Source organism: Arvicanthis niloticus, chromosome 20, assembly GCF_011762505.2.
Source record: "Arvicanthis niloticus isolate mArvNil1 chromosome 20, mArvNil1.pat.X, whole genome shotgun sequence".
Lineage (NCBI taxonomy): Eukaryota > Metazoa > Chordata > Mammalia > Rodentia > Muridae > Arvicanthis > Arvicanthis niloticus.
The window spans coordinates 40,587,976-40,612,812 of record NC_047677.1 but is presented as its reverse complement, the minus strand read 5'-3'; the positions used below and the strand labels follow the sequence as shown (position 1 = coordinate 40,612,812).

Genomic DNA, 24,837 nt, shown 5'->3' with positions numbered 1-24,837 from the left:
GGCACTAGGGGCTAGGAACTAGGGACTAGGAACTCAAGACTTGGAACTTGGACTAGGAAGAGAGACTGAAGAATAAACAGGATTGAATCACACTCTGTCTGGTCTCCATTCCTCGAGTCTGTCCTCACTCTCTCTCTTGCTGAACCCCGACCTGCGGACTGGAGCAGCTTGGGGCAGTGCACGATCTAACAATTTAGCCCCCAAGGCTTTTGACAGAGCTATCCGAGACATTTTGGCCCCCAAATGTGGGCCAGCTCGGTTCTCAACATTTTTGGCCCCGAAGCAGGAGGTAGCTCAAGCCACAACACACCAGAGTCCTACTCTGTGCCCTGTCTCTACCATCTCCAGGCTGGGAGGCTCCTGGGAGTCTATCTCTCTCTGTGTCTATCTCTGTCTCTCTCTGTCCCTCTATCTCTGTCTCTCTGTCCTCTGTGTCTCTGTATCTCTGTATCTCTGTCTCTCTCTGTCTCTGTCTCTATGTCTCTGTCTCTGACTCTGACTCTGACTCTCTCTCACACACACTTCATTTGTACAGAGTCAAGATCTGGAACTAGGAACATTTTCCAGTTTGTATGCCAGGTGGGTAATGTGTTAATTGTTGTTGCTATTCCGCAAAAGCACACCATTTTACACCTCGTCTCTTCCCCTTGCACCCAATGTGGGTGTAAACTTGGTCAAGCTCTTCTGAAGTGCTCTCCATAGACACTGTACTCATTTGCCAGATGGAGAGTCTCCACCTCTGAAAAACTAAGCACCAACCCCCAGGTTTCCTCTGTGTGCCATCTACAGAGAAGGAGACTTCAGTTCCCTAATGGCTTCAGAACAAACCTCACCTATCTGCCAACCCACACAGAGAGAGGGAATTGTTTTCACTATACGAGGCCCACATGGATATATGCTATAAAGGAAAAAATGATACGCCTGCTATTTTGTCAGTTCATTCAGAGTTACTCTTACCATTGATTTTTGCAAATGTCATAATGCCTTTTCTTTCAAAATCCCTTCCCACATTTCTTTTTAATTGAGACTACTGAATATTCTTTAATATTAATTAAAATGAAATGCATGCACACACACACATACACACACACACCCTCCAATATCCTTAATAGAATTACATGTTCATATAAGCTAACCGATAGAAACACTCCAGTCAGATGCCCATGAACAGTACATTCTAATATATTCCTATAATGGATACACACACACACACACACGCACACACATATATATATGCATGTGTATATAATTATATACTTATATATTATATAATTATATGTGTGTATATATACTTATATTATTATATAATTATATGTGTGTGTATAATCATGAATATAAATTTATATAAATACATATATGTATACACATGTTTCTATCTATCTGTCTGCTGTCTGTCTGTCTGTCTGTCTATCTATTCATCCAGTGATTAAATGAATAAACTATCCCAGAGCAACGTAACATAACAGGTCAAGGATGAATTAAAAATCCCACTGTGTTATTCTGCTCATCATATGCTAACCTGGGAAGGTTTGAAATGCCTGTTGCATTACCAATAGCAGTTGTTAGCTCTGGAAATATGGAACCCAAGATGAGGTTTGGGAGTCCTAACAATTTCTACTTCTTGAAAAAATTATGGTTATAGGAGTGTTCAATTTTTTTAAAAGATTTTATTTATTTTATGTGTATGAGTGCTCTATCTGCATATACATCTACATACCAGAAGAGGGCATCAGATCATATTGTAGATGGTTGTGAGCCACCATGTGGTTGCTGGAAATTGAACTCAGGACCTCTGGAAGAGCTGTCAGTTCTCTTAACCACTGAACCATCTCTCCAGCCCCAGTGTTCAGTTTTTCCAAACAGAATTTTGCCATTTATTTATGTTTTATGTTCTCCCTCTATGTTCTATACTTTAATTTTTAAAACATCGTACAAAATGGCAGATAGAATTTGCGTGAAAATTAAGTGAAGAAGAGGACACCATATTGGCTGCTATCTCTTGTTTCCTTCCATCTCACCATCTTCAAGGCCCACAGTCTGCCCAGAATCTCCTAACTCTCCAAGATGTCTCTTGTCTCTTGGACTTTGTCTCTTCTTGAGGCTCTGTCTCTGTCTAGCATGGTTCAACTTTTAGGGAATGCAGTTGTTAAACTTCTCTGTGTAACATGGGTGAGGTAACTGACTGTTTCCGTATGGTACGTACAGAAACTATTAAAGGAAAGACATTCAGCTATCAGACTTACGGTGTGAGGTAAATCCCGTTAAACACGGACTGAGTTTTGTGAAGCAGTGGTGCAGGCATAATCATAAGGGGAAGAGATGAATAACCATCAGACAGTGGGAGTCTCAAAAACTAAACTACTTTGCTTAAAACTATGGCTATAATTTTGGGGCCTGTGAAGAGAAAGGTTGGGTTGAATATCTCTTAATGATTCTTCGACATTGTAGAAGAGCATTTTTAGTTTCCCTGAATCTAAAGATCAGAGCTCTGTAGTTCCTGTCTCTAGCCCCCTCCTCAGAGAGGTTCTAGGCAGACACCAGGCTCCCTCACCGTCCAGCTATCATGAGCTCTCTCTCTGATGCCTTCTTCCTTATCTTGGTGTACAGGTCCATGGTGAAGAGGGTGCTGGCACTGTTGAAGATGGAAGTCAGGGAGCTCATGAGAGAAGCCACCATGACCGACAGCATCAGGCCTTGAAGTCCTGCGGTCAGAGGGAGCAAGCTGTGGTCAGAGTGGATGTCGTGGCTTATGAGTGATTTGCTACATCAAAAAGCCAATGAAGGATAAAACTCTCTATTACAGAGTGATTACCCAATGCAGCTGTCAGTGTACGCCAGTGCTGAACTTTTCTTGCAGATTCAGTCAGTGAATACATCAATACAGAATAGAACACGGTTTAGTGAAATTCATCATATTTGAAGGTAAAAGATGTGGCAGTGAAAAACTTGTCTTTTAATCTGGGAATTTAGTTTTAAAAATACAAAGCTATCACGTGGCTGGTTAGCGTCTATGGCTTAAAATCAGCTTAAGGAACGTTACTATCTGGATTTATAATGCAAACATTTTCTGAGGTTCTTCCTCTGGTTCAGCTTAGTATTAGCTTAAGAGCTAAATATTACTTAAAGGTCACATTCTGGGAACTTTGTAAAAGAAGGAAGAACCTGGTACCATCCTTGTTTGGAGAAGAAACTCTTGGCTTTGTGAACACTTTGAGAATTGCAGAACTAGAGGCCTGGAAGATGATACCGCTGAGGAAACTTCATGGGCAAAGCTGAAAGTTTTCAATCATTGTGAGAGCTTCACACTTCTGCTCCTAACCCCCGTTGGTGATGGCTCCAGGCCTCCCAGTACAGTGTAAAGATGACACGCATTCTACATTGAGTTTGTGGGTTTCTTAATTTTGAATGACCTTGTGTATATCAAGGAGGAGAAATGGCACAGAAGTGTGCACCGAGACCCCAGACCACTTAAACTTTTCATCTCCGTATGTGCTCTGTGTATGGTCCCCACAGCAATGATCACTTTCTGAGATTCTAATAATCAGGACTTCACAGTAAAGCTTGTTATCTAGACTGTAAAGCTACAGTGAGTTTCGAGGTGGAGGGCAATCATGGTCACTTTACAGGTAAATCTTAAGAGCCAAAGAAACACAGGAGGAATGGTGTATCCTTAGGTACAAAGCATGCAGACTAAGATATTGTAAAGTCAAGGTAACAGTTAACTTCAAGTCTTCTGGGTTTATGCATTTGTAGCATCACAACTTCTTCTTTGGCTAACAAGTCATTTCGATGTTAACTGAGCCAGAAGACAGCGTTCACCCTAAGCAGTGTTGTTCTAACAGAAATTAGCTCACGTCTGCAATCTCCAGACCCGGACAACACGTGACTGCTATATTGTGACTGACTCTCAAGAACTATCTGGCGAGTAGGACTGAATTAATGGAAGGATTGCCAGAGTCCTCCCCATGGATCCCCCATGGCCCACGCATCCCTCTAGACATGCTATGGATGTTTACCCACCATCAGGCATCAGCTCCAGGACCATGGTGGGGTAGGCATAGTTGGTGCAGCCGGCTGCAGTGCCACACTGTTTCTCACACTCGGAAGGCACAACGCAGGCCACCTTATCTAAGGGGAGATACAGTTCATTGGTCAGGACACGACTAGGTACAATCTGCAAGCAGGGGACAGAGGGAAGACGTAAGGTCATAGATGGGAGAAGATATATTTGCCTAGAAATTGGAGGCCGAGCTTTGAATTTGATAAACTTATGCCTAGTTGGGAAAATACAGTGAATGTTGTGTGTCTGGATTAACACTTGAAATGTGTCTTCTGTACCTCAGAAATGATTGGCCTTATCTCCTTACCTTTCCTAACCAAGAAAAAGTAATTCCTCAAAATAATAATAATAATAATCGGCAGTAGTTATCCTCATCTGACTCAGAAATTAATTTTCCCCAAATATTGACAATTGATTCAGTTTCAAAGTTCTCTCAGAGACCAAGGTGTGCATGTGTGCCTCCAAGGCCTTATTGGTCAAAGATGTTGCCTGACCTGACCATAAAAGGTCTCTGTGGTGGTTGGAATATGCTTGGCCTAGGAGTGGCACTATTAAGAGGTGAGGCCTTGTTGGTGTGGATGTGGCCTTCCTGAAGTGTGTGTGGCCTTGCCAGAGTGGGTGTGGCCTTGTTGGAGGAAGCATGTCACTGTGGGGGTGGGCTTTGTGACCCTCCTGGCTGCCTGAAAGACAAGAAGGAACAAGATGTAGAATTCTCATCTCCTTCTCCAGCACTATGTCTGGCAGGACACTGCCATACTAACTGCCTTAATAATAATGGATTGAACATCTGAACCTGTAAACTAGCCCCAATTAAATGTTATAAGAGTTGCCTTGGCCATGGTGTCTGTTCAAAGCAGTAAAACTGTAACTAAGACAGAAGTTGGTACCAGGGACTGGGGCATTGCTATGCTAGACCTGACCATGCTTTTGGTTGGAGTAATGTAGATTTGGGGACTTTGGATTGGAAAGCAATGGAATGCTTTAAGTGGGTCTTAATGGGCCATCCTAGTAGGAATATGGAAGCCATTCATTGGTGTGGAGGGTGATTTGAATTCTGGAGATTGTTCTTATAATGTTTTGGTGAAGCTTCTTTCTTCCATGTGCCTTGTAGGGGAGGAAAGCATCCTTTAACAAGTGTTAGAAGGATGACTTCAGCTAGGAGGAGGGCCTCACAGCCCACTCCCACAGTGACTCACTTCCTCCAGTGAGGCTACACGTCCCCATAGTGCCACTCACTGGGCCAAGTGTATTCAAACCACCACAGTCAGCTATCACATCCTTGCTCAGTTCCACCTCATCACCCAGGGAACTTCTGGACTATCTTCCATCAGATCCACTCACTGGAACAGGATGTACAAAAGTGATACAGAAGAGTGCCAAATCTGCTGAGTGTTCTCCTTCAGACCCTTGTCTCGGAAGTGCCTCCCTCTGTTGGGGATTGGTTCCAATGCTTTGAATTAATCAGGGCCCCAAATTGGGAATCTGTGTGTCCAAGTGCTGAAGGTCCTTGTCCCCAATTGGTTTTTGATCAAACAATAAAAAGCCAACAGCTAAAGGGAGGGCAGGTAGACCTTTAGATTTGTGTGGGCTAGGAACTAGGAGAAAGAAAGGGAGGGATATCACCATGACTCAGGGGAGAAGGATGGGGCGTAAGTGCTGCAGGAGAAAAAGCCAACCAGCCATGTAAGAATTCAGATAAGTGGCCACTGGTCACTTTCCTGATTAGGCCTAGGGTGCATGGGAAGGTATAGGAGTCTCAGGCATGCTAGAAGGAAGCTTTTCCTAGCTGGGGAAGATTTAGGAGTGCCCTGATTTTGAGCTAGTCAGGGCATGTCAAAAATTACCTGGTGTGTGTGTATGTTTCTGTGTGTGTGTGTGTGTGTGTGTGTGTGTTTCTGTGTGTGTGTGTGTGTGTTTCTGTGTGTGTGTGTGTGTGTGTGTGTGTGTGTGTGTGTTTCATTTACAAATTCAGAGTGCTCTGGTGGGTGGGCAGGAGTGTGGCCCTCCTGGAACAGAAATTGGTGTAGCTAAAATTACCACTACATCCCTCGATTTCTCCTTCTAACCTATCAAAGTTTTTCCTATCTTAAAAACCACAGAAATCAAGCACAGAAAAGAGGACTCATATATCCACGGCTTGCCTGTGTACAGAATTCGGCTAATCATCCCCGGCATCACCATGAGGAACATGGGCAGCAGCTTCAGGTAGCCGCACATGATGCAGGCAGCCTTCACATGGGACATGTTCTTGCCACATAAGCAGCGCTGTACGATGACCTGCCAGGGAAACACAGCATATTAGTGGAACAATCTGCTAGTGACTTTAAGGAGGGTAAGAATACACATTCAAGGCTTCATATTATATATAATAAGAAATCTTATGGTCAGGACTCAGCAGATGGAAAGCTCTTGATATTGTTCATGCAGAGGACCAGGGTTCAGTTCCCAGCATAATTCCAGTTTTGGAAGAATCTAATACCATCTTTTGACCTCCATGGACACAAAGCACCCAGATTGTGTACATACTTACCTGCAGACAAAACATGCAAATGTATAGAATAAAATTAAATTAAAAAAATCATTTTAAAAAGCTATGCTTAGGGGAAACAATTGGGTTTTATAGCAGCATCAGGATTTATATTACTATTTAATTTACCTCTATAAATCTCCTGATTCTCATCCCTTAAGTAGAAATATCTCTTATAGGATATTCTCAACATTTCATATAAAGTATAAATGAGCCTTGAACATAGAATATATACATCTATACATAGACTATATACATAGTATACATAGAATATATACATCATCTATTATTGAAGTGTGGTTGTCACACCCACATTGCAGCACAGTAGGGCAGCATGTTCCTCAAGCCACTTCTGGTGCTGTACAAGCTGTGTGCTCTTGTCTTGAAAGTTGTACATATATATCCTCAACATCTTCCTTCTAATTATCAGGTAACTTCCTTCTAGGCTGTCAAGCCAGTTTCCATGGAAACGCCATAATTAGGAAATCATGACAATAGAACATTGAGACATTCATTTCTAGAATTCCTGAACTATCCTGAAAACTCATCTAGTTAGGAAGTCAAAGTGATAGAATTGGTGTGGTCCTGAGGGGAAGGGTTCAATGGAGACATCCCATTTAGGGCCAAGTGTTCCAAGGTCTCTTACTCTCTGCATAATGTTTGGCTGTGATCTCTGTATTCCCACCTGCTTCAGGAGGAAGCTTCTGAGGATGGGAATGAGAGACACTGATGTATGAGTATAGGAGAATGTTGCCAGGAGTCTTTAAATTGCTAGATTTCTTTTTTCTTTTTCTGTTTCTTTTTTCTTTTTTTTTTTTTTTCTTTTCTTTTCTTTTTTTTTTTTTTTTTTTTTTTTTTTTTTTTTTTTTTTTTGAGACAGGGTTTCTCTGTATAGTCCTGGCTATCCGGAAATTTACTCTGTAGACCACGCTGGCCTCGAACTCAGAAATCTGCCTGCTTCGGTCTCACAAGTGCTGGGATTAAAGGTGTGCACTAGATTTTTTTCTTTTTTCTTCTTTATTTTAGTTTTAGCAGAACAGTGGCATTTTGTTTTACCTCAGGTCCCTGGACTGTCTAGTCTTAGGTTCTTGGCCACCCAACCATTGCTGGCTGTAGGTTCCTTCTCATGGCGTCAGCCTTAAATCAGATCTTCCCTTGGTTACTTTCACAAGCTTTGTTCCACTGTTGCACCAGCAGATCTTGTAGGCAGGCGGCCACTGTAGAGCAAAGGGTTTGCAGCTAGGCTGGTGTTTACCTTTCTCCTCTGGTATTGTTCCTCCCAGTACCATGAACATTAGTCTGTGGGAGTGAAGGCTTTAGCTGGTTACCAGCTCACCTTCTCTGTTCATTGAGATGTATAGGTGTTGTCGTCAACAAGGGGCTCTTACCATTAATTTGTGTAAAACAACCAATAATCTTGGCAATAGCCTGGATTGTTTGTGGGTTCCCATGAAGACTTTTACCATTCCTAGTTTGCTTTTATTGTTTCCTGTTTGAGGTGTAAGATGTTAGCTCTGAGATCTAAAGTCTAAAAAAACTTAAATGAAAGAGCTGAATGTGTCTCTGAGGGGAGAAAACATAATGTGGTGAGAAGGAAACAAGACATCTGTTTTTTACAAGGCAAGACATAGAAAAGTATCTGACACTTTAAATATGGTCAATGTGCACAAATTAGGAAAAGCTAGATGCTTTTACATCAAACAAGACAAATAAAATAAACACAGTCACACCTGCAAATGTCTATGCTCACCTGATCTGCACACCAGTACCAGATGGCTAAAATAGTCATTCCAAATATCAGTCCTGGCCATGGGATGTCTCCAGTGACAGGGTCTCGGAAGATGTGGAAGGAGTCCGGCTGAGGAGTGTAGCACCTGGGGCTGATCGTCAGGTTGTCCCCCTCGACTATAGAGGGGATGGCATTCATGTACTTCTCTGTAAAGCTCTCATAGCCTCCAACTTCAGCAAATGCTAGGAGGGCATCAGATAGCATGTGTGAGGATTTCAAAGAGCGCATGTTCACAAGCTCCACTGCAGCGAAGGCACCTGAGTGCTTCCTGTTACCATGGTCACGGCTTCAGTGCTTTCCGCAATGGCGGGTGCATGCCTGTGGGGTCATCCATGATAGAATACTGGCTTCCACTGAGCATTCAAAGAAAATAATTCCTTAATATTGTTTCTTTCTTATTTCTTAAGTAAATCACCTAGCAAAACGATGAACTCATACATAAAAACACTTATGCAGTTCAATTAAGGTTGCCACTTAATAACATTTGCCCAGTACCAAACTCTACACATCTCACTAGACTGTTCACAGTTACAAAATGGCCATTTAGAAGCAACAGAACTTTGTTATGGTTTTACACTTTCTCTGTCAATTGCATTTTTACTCAACACACACACAAACATGCACACACATGTGCGCACACACAAATGTGCATACACACTCATACAGACACTCATACACACACTCACACACTCATACATACACACACATGTACATACAGACATGCACACATGTGCATGCATGTGTGGGTGGGTGTGCTTGCACACACACATACACATACACTCACAACCATGACAGCTGACACCAGAACAAAGTATCTTTCTATCCTTCATGACTGTGTTCTATACTTTTTATATCACTGATGTCACTCCTTTCTCCCGTTCTCTGTGTCTCCACACTGACACACGGAGAGACAGAGAAAGACACACAGAGGAAGAAAGAAGAAGTAAAAGTGGGGAGAGGAGAGAGACAGAGACACAGAGGGAGACAGAGAGACACACAGAGGGACAGCCATACACACACAGAAAGAGAAACACCAGAAGAGGGCATTGGATCCCATTACAGATGGTTGTGAGCCACCATGTGGTTGCTGGTAATTGAACTTAGCACCTCTGGCAGGGCAGTCAGTGCTCTTAACTGCTGAGCCATCTCACCAGCCCACATACATTTCTTTTATTTGAGAAGCATGGTTTGTGCTTCAGAGAGAGAGAGAGAGAGAGAGAGAGAGAGAGAGAGAGAGAGAGAGAGAGATTGGGAAAATACAATTAACCCATGGACTCAAGCTAGACTCAACAGTGAGCAGAGTTGCAGTCCAACCTTACAGAAATCCTGGAGTGTGAAGAGCATACTAGAAAATAGAAATATTTTTCTTCCCTTATGGTACAATGCCAGGAAGCCATTTTGAGATAATTCTGAGTCTGCAGCTTTAAGAATCAAAATCCTGAGTACTGGTGGAGCTTTTGGGATTCTTCCTCCCACTGGGTTGTCTCATCCAGCTTTAATCACAGTAACTAAATATGCCATGTTTGGTTGATATCCCTGGGAGGCCTGCACTTCACTGAAGGAGGAGTGCTTGGGGGCCAAGAGAGAGGGGAATAGAGGAAGAGGAGGAAGGAGAAACTGTGTTTGGGATGTAATATATGAGAGAGAAATTGAGACACACACACACACAGAGAGAGAGAGAGAGAGAGAGAGAGAGAGAGAGAGAGAGAGAGAGAGAGAGAGAAGCCCAAATTGCTTTTATAATTTTATCACTGGGAACCCACTGTAAAGACCAGATCCATAGACAGTCAGTGCTGCCCCCAAGGGCTAGCAATAAGGCCAAGGGCTAGCCACAAGTGAGAGACTTTCAGAGAAGTGTAGCTTAATATGGGGGCGGGGAGTACAATGGTTCAGTACTTGTCTGTTAGAATACATTCTAGAACAGAGTTGTAGGATAATTCTGAGTGTTTGTGAGAAAACAGGAAAACAAGAGTCTTGTGATCCCCATTTCTTCAAAACCACAGAATTGTTCTTGTAATGTGTTTTCATGCCTCTCCCAGGTATAGTGGGTAGGAGTGCGTTCATGTTAGACTCAACTGGCTCTTGTGATTTGTTTACACACCTCTATGGAAAACATGTTTCTGCCATGTGCAGCTTGTTCTTGTGACTCTACACTTTATTCAGATGACTTGCCTTAACCCTCAGAGTATAAATTGTCTGATGCTCTGAATAAAGTTGGCCACTGCATGAGACTTCAGTCTGCCTCATTTACTGGCTCCATTTTCCCAGGTCCCACCACCTCTAGAGTTGTAAACACTTGCCAACTTGACAAGATCCAGAATGACCTAGGAGAAAAAGCTCCTGGCTGTATATTAAATGTTAGAAAATCTTGCCAAGAATTTCTCCAATAGGGAATTAACATAAAGTATATTTGATGAACACAGAAGCTCCCTGAACTTTGGAGGCTGAAGCAGGTGTGTTACTGTATATTTTTCACAATCTATTTTTTAAACTATATTTTATGTATTCACCATTGTTTTCTTCAGACACACTAGAAGAGGGCACCTAACCCCATTGCAGATGGTTGTGAGTCACCATGTGGTTGCTTGGAATTGACCTCAGGAACTCTGGAAGAGCAGTCAGTCCTCTTAACCACTGAGCCATCTTTCCAGCTCTTCTCAATTTATTTTAATAAGGGTTCAGCCTCCTCTCCAGCCTACCACCCACCAGAGGTAGTGGAAAAGAAAGGTTATTTGGATAAGGGGAAGTAGACCTGTTTAGAAATAGTTCTTTGGGGTGTGTACTGGCTGGTTTTGTGTATCAACTTGACAGAAGCTGGAGTTATCACAAAGAAAGGAGCCTCCCTTGAGGGAGAGCTCCATGAGATCCAGCTGTAAGGCATTTTCTCAATTTATGATCAATGGGGGAGGGCCCAGTCCATTGTGGGTGGTGCCATCCCTGGGCTGGTGGTTCTAGGTTCTATAAGAAAACAAGCTGAGCAAGCCAGGGGAAGCAAGCCAGTAAGTAGCACCCCTCCAAGTTCCTGCCCTTTGTGAGTTCCTGTCCCAACTGATGTATAGTCTACCATTATATGATAATTCCACTTAAACTCCTTTTATATTTTTCTAAAATATCAAAGTAGTAGGTTTTTATAGGAATTTTTAAAAGGCCTTTCATGTTAGTATGGCATTTTGAATGAGCATGGCCTTCAGAGGCTTTTATCTTTGAATACTTATACTTTGTTTTGTGAGAACAAAATTTGAAAGCAGCATTGTAACAATAACAAAAATTCATGGTCAGCAAAGACCACCAACAATTTGTTAAATATAGTCATAATAAAAATATTAAGCCCCTGCAGGGGCAGGGTGACAAAAATAAAGGCATACAAGGGCATGCCCAGACAAGTCCAAACAAGCCCAAGTGAGTAATGGGCTATCTGGTGTTTACTTTTCTCTCCCTCCCTTTTCTGGGAGGTCCGAATTTCTGCAAGTTCTGCCAGTTCTGCAAGTTGCTGATGTTTGAAATATCCAATCATATGTAACCGTGCCAAATTTTCCCGCTCTCCCCAACCCCTACCGATAAATATCCCAAGTTCCCTGGGTCCGGCGCGCTGAACCTCTATCTCCTGTGTGAGATATGTTCCAGCCCGAGGGCCCTCGTCATTAAACCTCCTCTGCAATTGCATCAAGAAGGTCTCTCGTGTGTCCTTGGGGCGTGCAGGTCCGGACTTGGGTGAGGGTCCCCTTGCGGGGGGGGGGGTGTCTTACAGAGGGTCCCCTTGCGGGGGGGTCTTACATTTTGGTGCATTGGCTGGGAAGTGCGCGACCCCAGGACTCACGACACAGACCTCTTGGAGGTAGGTCTGTATGAGTGGAGTGTGTCTGAGTGCAGCGCTGCTGTCTGTGTCTCTGTGTTTTGGTTTCTGTGTCTGTGCCATGGTTTCGGTTTTGGGCAGCGGTCACCACAGGCCATCAGGACTTAGTGACCAGTGGTAGCTGCAACCTTGGGGGACGCCCTAGAAGAGCTGGGAGAGCCAGCTAGGTCAAGGGATTTGACCATCTGACGGTCGAGGGATTCGGCCGGGCGGTTGAAAGATTCAACCGTTGAGTTTCTGAATCTGGGAGACGGAGTTCTCCATCTGGAGGAGAAGACGTGGTGTGCTTCTCCATCTGAGGTCGCGTTTGGCCGATGTGGCCAGGTGTGTTTGTCTGTGTTTTCTGTCCCACCCGTGGCAGGGGTGCGATATCTGTGTTGTTTATGCCACCCGTGGCAGGGGTGAGCTATCTGTGTTATTTGGTTTATATGTTCTTGGACTCTGACTGACGATCGTTGTTTCTTTTCTTTTCTTCTGGACTGAAATTACTGTGTAAAACATCCTAAGTTTAAAAAGAGATAACATGACCACCAGCAGAAAAAGAGATAGAACAGCTGGTGAGTGCTGCTGCAGAACAGTGAGACAGGCAGGTCCTGTCCCACAGCTTGTAGCCAAGAGAAAATTCTGTTTCTCTGCTGTTAGCAGAGGCTACGGAGGAGGTAGGACATGCAGGTCTTCTGCCCGCTGTGGTCTGAAAGGCGAGACGAGTTCCCAGCCTCCCACCAATAATGAATTGAAGGTGTGGGCAGCAACGCGGGCTGAGAGTGATCGATGAGCGTGTGGGGGTGAGCTATCTGTGTTTTTTTGTTGTTGTTGTGCCACCCATGGCAGGGGTGAGCTATCTGTGTTTTATGTACCACCCGTGAGAGGGGTGAGCTATTTGTTTTGTTTTTTATATGTGTGTGTCTTTTCTTGGCAAACCATCTGTGTGTTAGCTGTTAATCTACTGTGTTAAACATCTTGAGTTAAAAATAGGTAACATGATTGCCGGCAGAGAGGAATGAAGCTGCCGGTACAAAAATACAGCTGCAGAAAGGAGGGCAGGTCCTTTAATAAGGGGCGGCTACCTCGGTTCGTGCTCGCGGTTCGTGTTCCTACAGCCCGCCTACCGCATATAGGGTATACTCCAGGTAACAGCACATGGAGGGTGCCCTCACCCAGCCCTCACTTGGCGGGCGACAACTCATGGTTCCCCAGCACAGCAACAGCGTGCAACAGCTAACTGATAATTCGCCCTGCTCTGTGGCCAGGAGAAGGGCACCAGCAAAAAGCAGAAAAAGGGGGCCAGCAGTTTTTTGGCTTCTGTAATAAAAAAGTTGATAATGATTTTTCCCAGTTTAATATGTGAAAGAGTGCTTTTTTCTTAAATTACAGCTAAAAAGTTACAGGTTGTCCTGAGTCAGAAAAATATATATATAGGCTTCCGTTTTGAAAAAAAATGCCATTGCTGTTTGAGACAATTTCATTATTTATATGAGACTTTCATTAAGATTTGGTTCAAAGATGAGAGTTCAGACAAGATAAAATTAAAAAAGTGGTGAAGACTTGTGCTCTTACGTTAGACATAAAAATGTTTACTTTATTATTCTTGTTGTAATCAGAAATAACTCTTTAAAAGGTTTTTATAGAACTATGACCAAAGTTTCTATTTTGTTAAAAGTTAAATTCAAATAAGTGTCAAATGTAACTCAAGTTGCCTTTTAAAAATTGTTAATAACTGTATGAACCTTCAACATCTTAATAATCCTTGCTGTGAAATGCTATAGATAAGGCTATTCATTCTGATTTGGTTTCTTTCTTAGAGCTTCAGAGGTGAGCTCACATTACACCTGTGGACAAGGTACTGTTTGCAGACTGAATTAGGTTATGGTCTCTAGTGTGATGTGAACAGCAGTCATGCAGCCTCACAAATGCATCAGTCTACACAGAGTTCAAAGCAATAAATAAGGTAAAAGCCTTGCTTTCACAAGACCTTTGCAGGTTCTGGTCTTCAGATTGGGGACCCCATCAATTGATCAGGCCGTGGTCAGCAGCAGGTCAATTTGGAGCAGATGTGACTGAGACCTCCATGTGACAGAAGGTAAGGGACACCCAAAGGCCCATGCCAGATTCCGCTGATAGATCTTGAGAGAGAGGGTTATATGAGACCCCACTAATTTTGATCAGGACACATGAGGTTAAGCAGAGATCAGATAAGTTACCCACAGCCTTTCTAGACTAGCTCATAGAGACATTCTGTCAGTGTAGACAAGGCTCCAGAGGCTACAGAGACTACAAGATAAGTCATTGAAAGATTTAGGAAGTATACTACATATTAAAATGATTGATGGTAATAGCAAGTGAGAGAAGATTTAAAAGAAAGGAATAGAGAAGAGGAATAGAGAAGGTTTAGTGTAAGTCTAGAAGAAAGGAATAGAAAAGAAGAATAGAGAAGGTTTAGTGTAAGTCTAGAAGAAAAGAGTAGAGAAGAAAAATAGAGATAAGTTGCTGTGAGTCCAGAGGAATAGAGAGGAATAGAGGAGACTAGAGAGAGGTGAAGAAAGAGAAAGGTGACAGGAAAGAATTTACAGAAAGCAGAAAAAAGGGATTCCAATCAAAGAGAGATAAAACTCTTTGAAAAAGACCAGTGTGTGCATTGCAAGTAAAGGAGCCAGCTTCAGGGTCCAAGAGGGCCCTAACAAATAGAAGCCAGGGCCAGAAAATCCCAGGCCTCGAAAAACACCCCCAAGTGGCGAAGATAACAGCTCTGTGTGAAGACGGCTATTGAGATAGACGGAGCAGCTTGGAGCCACCCAACTTTTGATAGACACAGGGGCTTCCTCCAGGCCAATGGGTCAAAAGATATTCATGGACTACCCGAAAATGGTGGACTAAGAGATGGGCTGGATATCCCATTCATTTATGGTCATCCTAGGCTGCTCCTATCCCCTGTCTGGTTGAGGGGATACTCCCTAGGATGGACATCCAGATACAACACTTCCTGGGCTGTAACTAGCTGACAAGAATTCAATGGATAGAAGACTGACTTCAGCCAGGAGCCAAGGTAACCTGCTTTACAGACAGGAGCAGTTTTCTCCATGCTGGTCAGAGACAAGCCAGCACTACTGTGGTGGACACATGCCATCTGAACTGACTCCCCACCCCTGAGATCATCGGTGCAGAGAACAACCTTGGAACTTGGGGCTGACAAGAAAGCCAACATCTGCATGGACAACAGGTATGCTTTTGCCACAGTCCATGCCTGCAAGGCTATATGCCAAGAGAGGAAACCCTGATGAAACCGGAAGCTGTAAATATTTGTTGCCCAGGATACCAAAAAGGGAGGAGACTCCAGCCTGAGGCAATAACCTGACAGATCAAGTGTCTTGATACGGCAGCCTGTTCCAGTTGTCGGCCTAAGAGATGGCCTCACTTAAAACACAGAGTAAGAAAAAAAACTCAGATTGCTAGTCATCCTGCCAGATACTATCTAGAGAAAAAGAGACAATGGTGCACACAAGAAGGGAGAACTATATTCCCCAGAAAGCAAAGGATTTACCAGGCTAAATACACAGATGGACTCTTAAGATATGAGTGCAACCAAGCAGCCAAGAGACTTAAAGCGTATAAGGGACCTTAGGTTCTGAGCCAGAAAAATAATAAGACTTAGAGTAGATAAGAAATACCTAGGAGAAAACAGCCTAGAATAGGGACCTTCTCGAGGTTTCAAGTGTCCTAGGTAATTAGATCAGATAGCAGTTTTAAGGTAAGTCAGGAATTGTCAGAGATATTAAAAGCTTCACTGTTTATACTGTCTCCAAAGCTCAGGACAGGTAGAGAGAATATACAGAACCCCAAAATTAAACTACCTTTGGAAACTGGCGCTGGCTAGAGTGTCCTTTGTTCTTGCTCCATACCCAGAATGCCCATTTTGTGTGAGAAATGATTTTTCAGGCTACTAAAAGACTGTTCCTGGTGCTGTGGACCATCCGACCTCCTTGAAGTTCACCATCACCACCTGTGACTGATGCCAACTGGAGAAGATCCAGATGCCTGAACAACCCCCTACTCTTTAGCTCCAGGTCTTCTGCTATTCTACAAGGCTAAAGAAGCAGCAGGCCTTGACTCCTGAGACCACCCCAGAGGCACAGGGAAAATGCTGCCTTGAAGGGTGGGACTTAGTGTGTGTACACCCAAGGTTAAATGACAGCTTGTGATTACAAGATTGAAGTTAAAATGTGAATCTAGAGTTATATAGATTTGTTCCTTTTGCAATTTCTCTTTATTATATATCTGATTATATATATATATATATATATATATATATATATATATATGTCAGAGGACAACTTTAGAAGTGTGTTTCAAAGAAAAGAAAATGTTTTGAGACCCCTAGTCAGTAAAATAGAGCCCAAGGAGTCCTGATAACAGAAACTTAGTGCCTAATATTGATAAATGGTGAGTTTACAGTTCAAGATTAACCCTTTATTTATCTACTTCTGTCTTTGATGAGGTCAAAGATTATTGTGTACTTGTCTAGCTAGTCTCCTAGGTTTATTACCACCCTGAAGACACTTTTATATGTGAGTTTGAGATACGCCCTAGACACTTCTGCAGAGAGCCTATTTCTTTGACCCTAGCTATCATACTGGGACTTGGAGTGGCCGCAGGAATAAAAACAGGTACTGCTACACTAATACAGACACCCTGTTATTTCCAATAGCTAAGAGCTGCCATTGATATAGATTTGAGAGCCTTAAAACAATCAGTACTTCCCTTTCAGATATTGTTCTTCAGAACAGAAAAAAAGATTAGACTTGCTGTTTCTTAAAGATAGAGGACTATATACAGCCCTCAAAGAAGATTGTTGTTTTTATGCTGACCACACTGGGGTAGTCTAAGACTCAATGCAGAGACTTAAAAAAAGGTTAGACCAGAGACAGAAAGATAGAGAGACACAACAAAGTTGGTTCAATAAGTGCCCTTGAGGTTGATGACCCTACTCTGCTGTGGCCGGTCTCTTGATAATAATTATTTTTTTACTTTTGGGTTTAGGCCCATGTGTCATAAATAGATTGCTAGCTTTTGTTAGAACTAAAAATAGATACTGTTCAATTAATGATGTTAAGACAAAGAGATGAGATTATAAGAGACAAGATAAAAGATACTGATCTTTAACTTTAAGATTAAAGTTATTCCAAACAAAAGGAGTAGGAATGTGAGAACAAAATTTGAAAGCAGCATTGTAACAATAACAAAAATTCATGGTCAGCAAAGACCACCAACAATTTGTTAAATATAGTCATAATAAAAATATTAAGCCCCTGCAGGGGCAGGGTGACAAAAAATAAAGGCATACAAGGGCATGCCCAGACAAGTCCAAACAAGCCCAAGTGAGTAATGGGCTATCTGGTGTTTACTTTTCTCTCCCTCCCTTTTCTGGGAGGTCCGAATTTCTGCAAGTTCTGCCAGTTCTGCAAGTTGCTGATGTTTGAAATATCCAATCATATGTAACCGTGCCAAATTTTCCCGCTCTCCCCAACCCCTACCGATAAATATCCCAAGTTCCCTGGGTCCGGCGCGCTGAACCTCTATCTCCTGTGTGAGATATGTTCCAGCCCGAGGGCCCTCGTCATTAAACCTCCTCTGCAATTGCATCAAGAAGGTCTCTCGTGTGTCCTTGGGGCGTGCAGGTCCGGACTTGGGTGAGGGTCCCCTTGCGGGGGGGGGGGTGTCTTACAGAGGGTCCCCTTGCGGGGGGGGTCTTACAGTTTGTAGTTAGTGGAACTGCTTGTAAGAATTAGGAGGTATTCTTGATAGCTTTATGTCATGTTGACATAAGCTAAAGTCATTTGAAAAAAATGAACCTCAATTTAGAAAATGCCTACATAGGACTCAGTTGTAGGCAGGCCTGAAAGGCATTTTCTTAATTAGTGATTGTTTGGGGAAGGCTCGGCACATTGTGGGTGGTGCCATCCATGGGCTGGTGCTCCTGGGTTCTACAAGAAAGCAGGCTGAGCAAGCCTTGAGGAGCAAGTCAGTAAGCAGCACTTCTCCATGGCTTCTGCATCAGCTCCTGTCTCCAGGTTCCTGTACTGCTTGAGTTCCTGTCCTGATTTCCTTTGATGATGGAAATGTAAGCCACCATATGGAAGTGTAACTCAAAATAAACACTTTGCCCTATAGAGGAATTTTAATCCATCAACATGGTTGCTTGTCAAGGGCACATCTAAAGACCTTCTCAGTCTATGTGATTCAGCTGGAAGGCAGACACTCCCTGGATTACAGTATGATCTAGCTGGAATACACAGACATCCTTAAAATACATATTTAATCCCTAACAATGTAGGTTAGGTTAATTTGTAGAACGAAGCAGCCATGTTTTAAAGTGATGTCTAATTGAGGGGCAGGTGAACTAAAAAAAATCAGAGAAAGAATTGAGAGAATAAATCAGAAATAGGATATACACACCTTTCAGGAGAACAGCACAGGAAAGAGAGGTGACTTAAAAGACAGGAGAGAGAGAGAGAGAGAGAGAGAGAGAGAGAGAGAGAGAGAGAGAGAGAGAGGATGCAGTTTTCCCAAGAGTTTTACAAAAATAGGTTGCAAGTGACAACAGAGCAAGCCATAGAATGTGAAAGCAGCCAGATTAGAACAGATTGTCAGAGTTAGTTTGAGACCAAGCAGAGCAATTCAATCAGAAGCTGAGAGAAGCCACTTTGAATGAGTCAGTTTGGAGAGGAGTTTGAGCCAGACCAGCTGAGTTGAACTAGCCAGCCAGAGTTCAGCAAGAGCTGGAAAGGGTGAGTTTACTGAGCAGTAAGTCTTCAAGACAACAAGTACATCAGGTGATTTTAAGTTACTTTGACATTCCTCCCCACCTGCTTTTTTGGTCATGATGTTCTATTGCAGCAGTAGAAACCCTGACTACACTGGAGGTATGGACTTGGAGGAGGTGTGTAACAAGGTAGGTGGGATTTGACTCAAGCCATGAGAATGTACTCTTTGCTTCCTGCTTGTGGATCAGGCTGTGAGCTCAAAGATTCTGCTCCAGCACCATGCCTACCTGCTTGCCATGTTCCTTTCCACCATGACAGTCATGACTTCTTATATCTCTTAAACTGCAAGCCCCAAATAAACTCTTCATTCTAAAAGCTGACTTGCTCTAGTGTTTCGTCACAGTGAGGGAAAAACAACCAAGACAGAAGTTTCTGTGACAAACCAGATCATGGTGTTGTGTTGCTGTTTGTTTGTTTTGTGGGGATGTAAAATGTTTGGGGACTATAAAAGCATTTGGATGCTATGAGTAGGATGTAATGGGCTGTCCTAGTACAAGCTAGGAAAAGACAACATGTTCCATTAATCTACACATCTGTCTTTGTTCTCATACCACATTGTTTTTATTATTACAGCCCTATAATATATCTGGAGATCTGGGATGGCAACCCAGTCAGTATTTCTCTTTTTGCTCAGGATTATTTTACCTATCTGTTTGTCTTTTGTATTTCCATATTAGTGTTGGGATAGTTTTTTCTAACCCAACTAGATGAGAACTTTGATTGGGATTGTGTTAAATCTGTAAATAGCTTTTGGTAATATGATTATCTTCACAAGCCAATTTTATCAATCTATGAGCGATGGATGTCTTTCCCATTTTCCAGTGCCTTTATCTCTTTCTTCAGAGGTTTAAAGTTGTTTATTGTGTTGTCTTTCATTTCTGTGCTTGGCTTTATTTTGAGATATCTTGTTTTCTTTGAGGACACTGTACATGGGAGTGTGTCCGTGATCTCATTCTCTGTGTGTTTGTTGTTGGTATGTAGAAAGGCTATGGAGTTTTACATTTTTATTCTGTATCCTGCCACATTGTGGATTATTTCTAGAGGTTTTCTTATAGATCTTTGGGATTTCTTATGTCTAATACACCACTGGCAAAAAGGCATAGTTTGATTTCTTTTCCTATTTGTATCCTTTTAATTCTTTCCCATTGCCTTATTGCTCCAGGCATTGTTTGAACACAATTACCTAGACTAACCCCAAGATACAAAATTGAAATTAGTAGTAATAAACTCATCAAAAATTTCAAGACCTTTAAGAAGGACACAAAGGAGCATCTCAATATATTTAAAGAGGAGAAATGCCTGAGCTGATGCACAAGAAAACACAACATAAGGCTGGAGGAGGTGATGAAGAGAAGAATACAGGGTTTCAAGATGTAGTAAGAAACAGGAATTTGAAGAGGACTCAGGCCGAAATGAAAAGCTCAGTAACCCAAGTGGAAAACTCAAGGGGAAGCTTTACAAAGAGACTGAATTGAGAAGAAAGGAACATCAGCATTCAAGATAAAGTAGATTGTTTAGATGTTAATTCACATCTGCCCAGGCAAAGTTCATGGGACAATGACTACCAACAGATGAATGGGCTTGGCGCTGCCAGGACTGAAGCTATTTCCCCTGTCTACCCACAGTCTTTATCTAATACAGCCAAAGAAGCCCAGCCAGATGACTGGACTGTTAACATTCCCATTAAGGGATCTATATATGAAATGGAAGTATGATGCAGTGAAACTGGGAGGCAACATTACAGAACACACAGACAGGCACATTTCCCATAATTCCCCAGCCCAAGGTAGAGCATACAGCATTCACTTACCAAACCCCATGAGAATTAAGGAGCCAACCAGCATGATGAAAGTCTGCAGAGAGTCTGTGTAGATCACTGAGGCCAAGCCCCCTATGGATAGAAAATAATGGAACAGGACATTTTATCCACACATCCTGATTTCCCTCTTCACCTCTGGGCTCTCCTCTAACCCAAACATAGAAAAGAGTCAGCAGACAACATATCACAGGTCCCATGTGAGCCACAGCTTGTCTTGACATCATTTTCTTCTAGGTGTTTATTAACATATTTAATTCATTTTCTTTTCTTACTGAGATACAAAATTCTGTGAATTATTGGTAGAATTCCATGTTGGTGACTTTTTTAATATTAAGGAAAGGAAAACTGACAGCTTACCATAATAATCTACTTAATTATCCCCATTTGGGTTATCTATATATCTACATATATTTTTATATATCTATCTATATCTATATATCTATATACCTATCTATATCTATATATCTATATATAGATCCTTGCTCCTTTTCAAATTCATGACCTCTTTTCTACTAATTGTTGTTACACGCACATATGTATGTGTGTGTGTATATATATATATATATATATATATATATATATATATATATATATTTCTATATGTAACCTGCTCAGCCTCATACTGTTGTCTTGATCAATCTTACATCTCACGACGAGCATTCTGTTGCGTTTCTTGTAATTGTTGCTCTTGTCCTGTGCTTTATTCTCACAGTGTCAATGGGATGGTATCCTTAATCTGGCCCTCGGAAGGCTAACACCAACACTAGTAATCACAGATCAAGGAGGACAGACAGAACATATAATGGGTGAGTAAAGCCAGAGGCAGACTTACCAGCCACCGTGTAAAAAGCAGTGATGGCCAAGAGGATGAAGACCGCCAGGTAGAGGTTCAGTCCCAAGGCCAACTGGATGAATATGGCTCCGGAAAATATGTTCGACTATGAAAGCGACAGTGGGGATGAGAAAGAAGATGGATTTCAGGCCTCTGAGTTTCCTGCTCTAACATCCACCTCCTTTCCTTGCTCTCCTGGTAGACTCCTGCTCCTCCTCCAAGATTCCACTTAGATGTCCCCAATTTCCCCTGTAAGTCATTGAATAATTTTCACCCTCTCTTCTGTACACTCACCACAGGTAGTTCATTGTTCAAAGGCTACATAAAGGAAGTGGCATATCCTTGTAGGGGGAGGTGCCATTAGTAAGGTCTGGTTCCCTGATTGGTTCTTGACTTGGTCAATAAAGAAGGTAATTCTGGGCGAAAGGTAAAGGTGGGACTTCGGGGTCCCAGGAGGGAAAGGGGACATGAGGAAAGAGAAGGGGCCTTTTGGGCCAGGCTTTGGAATGAGAAACACACAATAGCCATGTACAATCTTAGGATAGCTAGAACCAGCGACCTCTGCCACTGATGGATGGCTGGTACAGGCTAGCCAATAAGGTTAGGGTAAGAGATTCTGTGACCAGCAGCTGTGTTATATGGCAACTTCAAAGATAATAAAGCTGTCTGAATGTTTTTCTTCTGAGGAGCAAAGGTGGGCAGAGAAAGGGAAGCTGGCGTGGTAGCTAGAAGCTAGCCATGAGGAACGTGTAAGCCGAGAGTGGGACTGGCGTTGGGAAAAGAGAAAGCATATTTTTTTAAAATTACATGCAAAATGTCCTGTAACCTTTTTCTGTACCATAAAACTTAGAGAGGCTCAATAATCACCTATAGTAACTCTCTTGAGAAAGGCATTTCAAAGAATACATTATTAGCATTAGTATTCTATCAATGAAAAAATTAGGATTCTAATTGGTTTCTTTTTATATAATCACATACTGCTTCAAAAAAAAGCGATTGAAGGGATAATTTTTTTAAAAAATGATTTAAAAAATCTCTTTTAGAAATGTTTTAACGTCTAAGGATGTATTTTATCTATTTATTTATTCATTCATTTTTTGAGAGTATAACATAATGTTTCTCCCTTCCCTTATTTATATTGGTGTCAATTGTAGGTACCATAGTAGAGAGAGTTTACCAAGATGCTACGCCTTCATTTTCTGAGGGAGCAGAGGGGTTCAGCCTTCTTGGAAAAGACTGATACTCAGTTAGCTCACTTGTTGTTACCTTATTCAAACATAATATAAGGTTAACTGGGGTTGGGAAAGGTTCCAGTTACCAAGGTTACCTTGCCCTTACTGATGGTGAGAGCAGACAACCCACACAAATCTCAGTCCCTTCTGACCATGGCTAGCCAGAATCAAAAGTAAGAACTCCAGGTTTAGCAGGAGTGTATTAGGACCAACGTTGGTGGAGCCGCAAGCTCTCATGTCACACCAACTGCAAATTCTCTAGAGAGATATTTGTTCGAGGTTCAAATAGTCTCAAAACATTTTCTCAGCCTCTACTGATTGACCCAATCATAGCAAAGGCTTTGCTGAAAACTTTCCATTAAAGCCCAACACAATGGCTTTACTCTACATTTCACTTAAAGCCAGACATAAAGGCTCTAGTAGACATGTTACTATATTTCATTTCTTCTCTCTAAATTCTCTCATATACCCCTCTCTACTCTTTATTAAATTTAAGGCCCTTGTCCCACAAATTGTTATTCTGTATATATATATATATATATATACACATATACACATATATATATACACGTATATATACGTATATATGTATATATATGTATATGTATGTATATATACATATATATATGCATTGTATTTAGGAATATATACACATGTATTCCTAAATATAATCTATTTAGTCCATATGTTACCTTACCTGTATGCATGTTTTCAGGGTTAACCATTTGATAAAGAACAAACCATTGGTTTACAATTGTAAACAATTTACCCGGGGAAAGACAACCTCCCTTGCTCCCAGCTTTTTTTAGTTACCTATAGTTCTTTGTGTAGCGTTGAAGGCTGGTGGGCTTTGCCATGTCCAGTGTGAAAGGGCGTTCTCTTTTTTCAACTCAAGTTTGGGCAGTCATGTGGATGAGACTGTAACATCGTGGCTTCTGATGTGACTATCTTCCTAGAACTCTTGAAAGAATTCACAAATTCTCACCTTACTTCCCCTGAACTACCTCTAAGGCAGGTCTTGCTATTATAATTATTTTGTTGCTAAGGACACTGAGGCCTAGGTACACAGACAGAAGCTTATACGCCATGAGCTTGAACCTATATGATATCACTCTAAAGCCCAGACTTATTAAATACTGTTTGAATGCTGGGGTGGTGCTTTACTTAATGAGATACAGAGATATCATTCTCAAAAGCTGTGATTAAGACAACCTTAATTGATTACTGTAGTAGACAGTAATTTTACAGTCAAACTAACAAGATAATTATTGATAAGTTATTTCTCTCCCCCCACCCCCATCCCCAATGAAATGAGCCAATTCAAGCCAGATTAGAGTATATAAGTGCAGATTTATTGGGAAGCCAGGGAAGTCGCCCTGGGGAGGGAGAGAGGAGAGAGGAAAGAGAAAGGGAAGACTGAACACAGGTAGAAAGAAGAAAAAGGAGGAGGAGGAGGAAGAAGAAGAAGAGGAGGAGGAAGAAGAGGAAGAAGGGGAGGAAGAGGAGAAAGACAGACAGACAGACAGACAGACAGACAGACAGACAGACAGGTGCAATAAAGAAATTGAAAGGGGAAAACCAAAATGTCTGGATTACATAGGGAGGAGCTTCTGGGGAAAGGGCAGCCCCCCCCCCCAATGGAGAGTTCAGGGTTGGGGGCGGGGCGTGCCAGGTAGGGACTGAGGGATGCTGGGAGAACCTGGATGGCAGCTCTGCTTTGATATGTAAATATGCACCTCAGCCCTTTGTCCCAGGGTCTGAAACCCAACAATTATAAGCAGTAAAACTGCAAGACAGTAAGAAGTCAACTTCAGCCTTAATGTGCTATGTAAGATCTGGACGGGTGAGAGACACAACCTTTATGATGGACATTAGAATTAGACATTCTCATCTGGCCAGCGTGTAAT

At 42.1% G+C, this 24,837-nt stretch overlaps 1 protein-coding gene across 4 annotated transcripts in view; it reads right to left on the bottom strand.

Annotated features, from left to right (window-relative positions):
* The window catches only part of LOC117724589 (solute carrier family 5 member 4B), a 50,882-nt gene that overhangs the window by 11,624 nt on the left and 14,421 nt on the right, over positions 1 to 24,837 (bottom strand). For all 4 annotated transcript variants that reach the window (XM_034524489.2, XM_034524490.2, XM_076916493.1 and 1 more), the window contains 6 exons: positions 21,699 to 21,804; positions 20,858 to 20,938; positions 8,338 to 8,558; positions 6,202 to 6,337; positions 4,021 to 4,128; positions 2,552 to 2,702 (listed from right to left, as the gene is read on the bottom strand). In XM_034524489.2, coding sequence (XP_034380380.1) covers positions 2,552 to 2,702; positions 4,021 to 4,128; positions 6,202 to 6,337; positions 8,338 to 8,558; positions 20,858 to 20,938; positions 21,699 to 21,804 — 803 coding nt within the window. The remainder of the gene's footprint in view (positions 1 to 2,551; positions 2,703 to 4,020; positions 4,129 to 6,201; positions 6,338 to 8,337; positions 8,559 to 20,857; positions 20,939 to 21,698; positions 21,805 to 24,837) is intronic.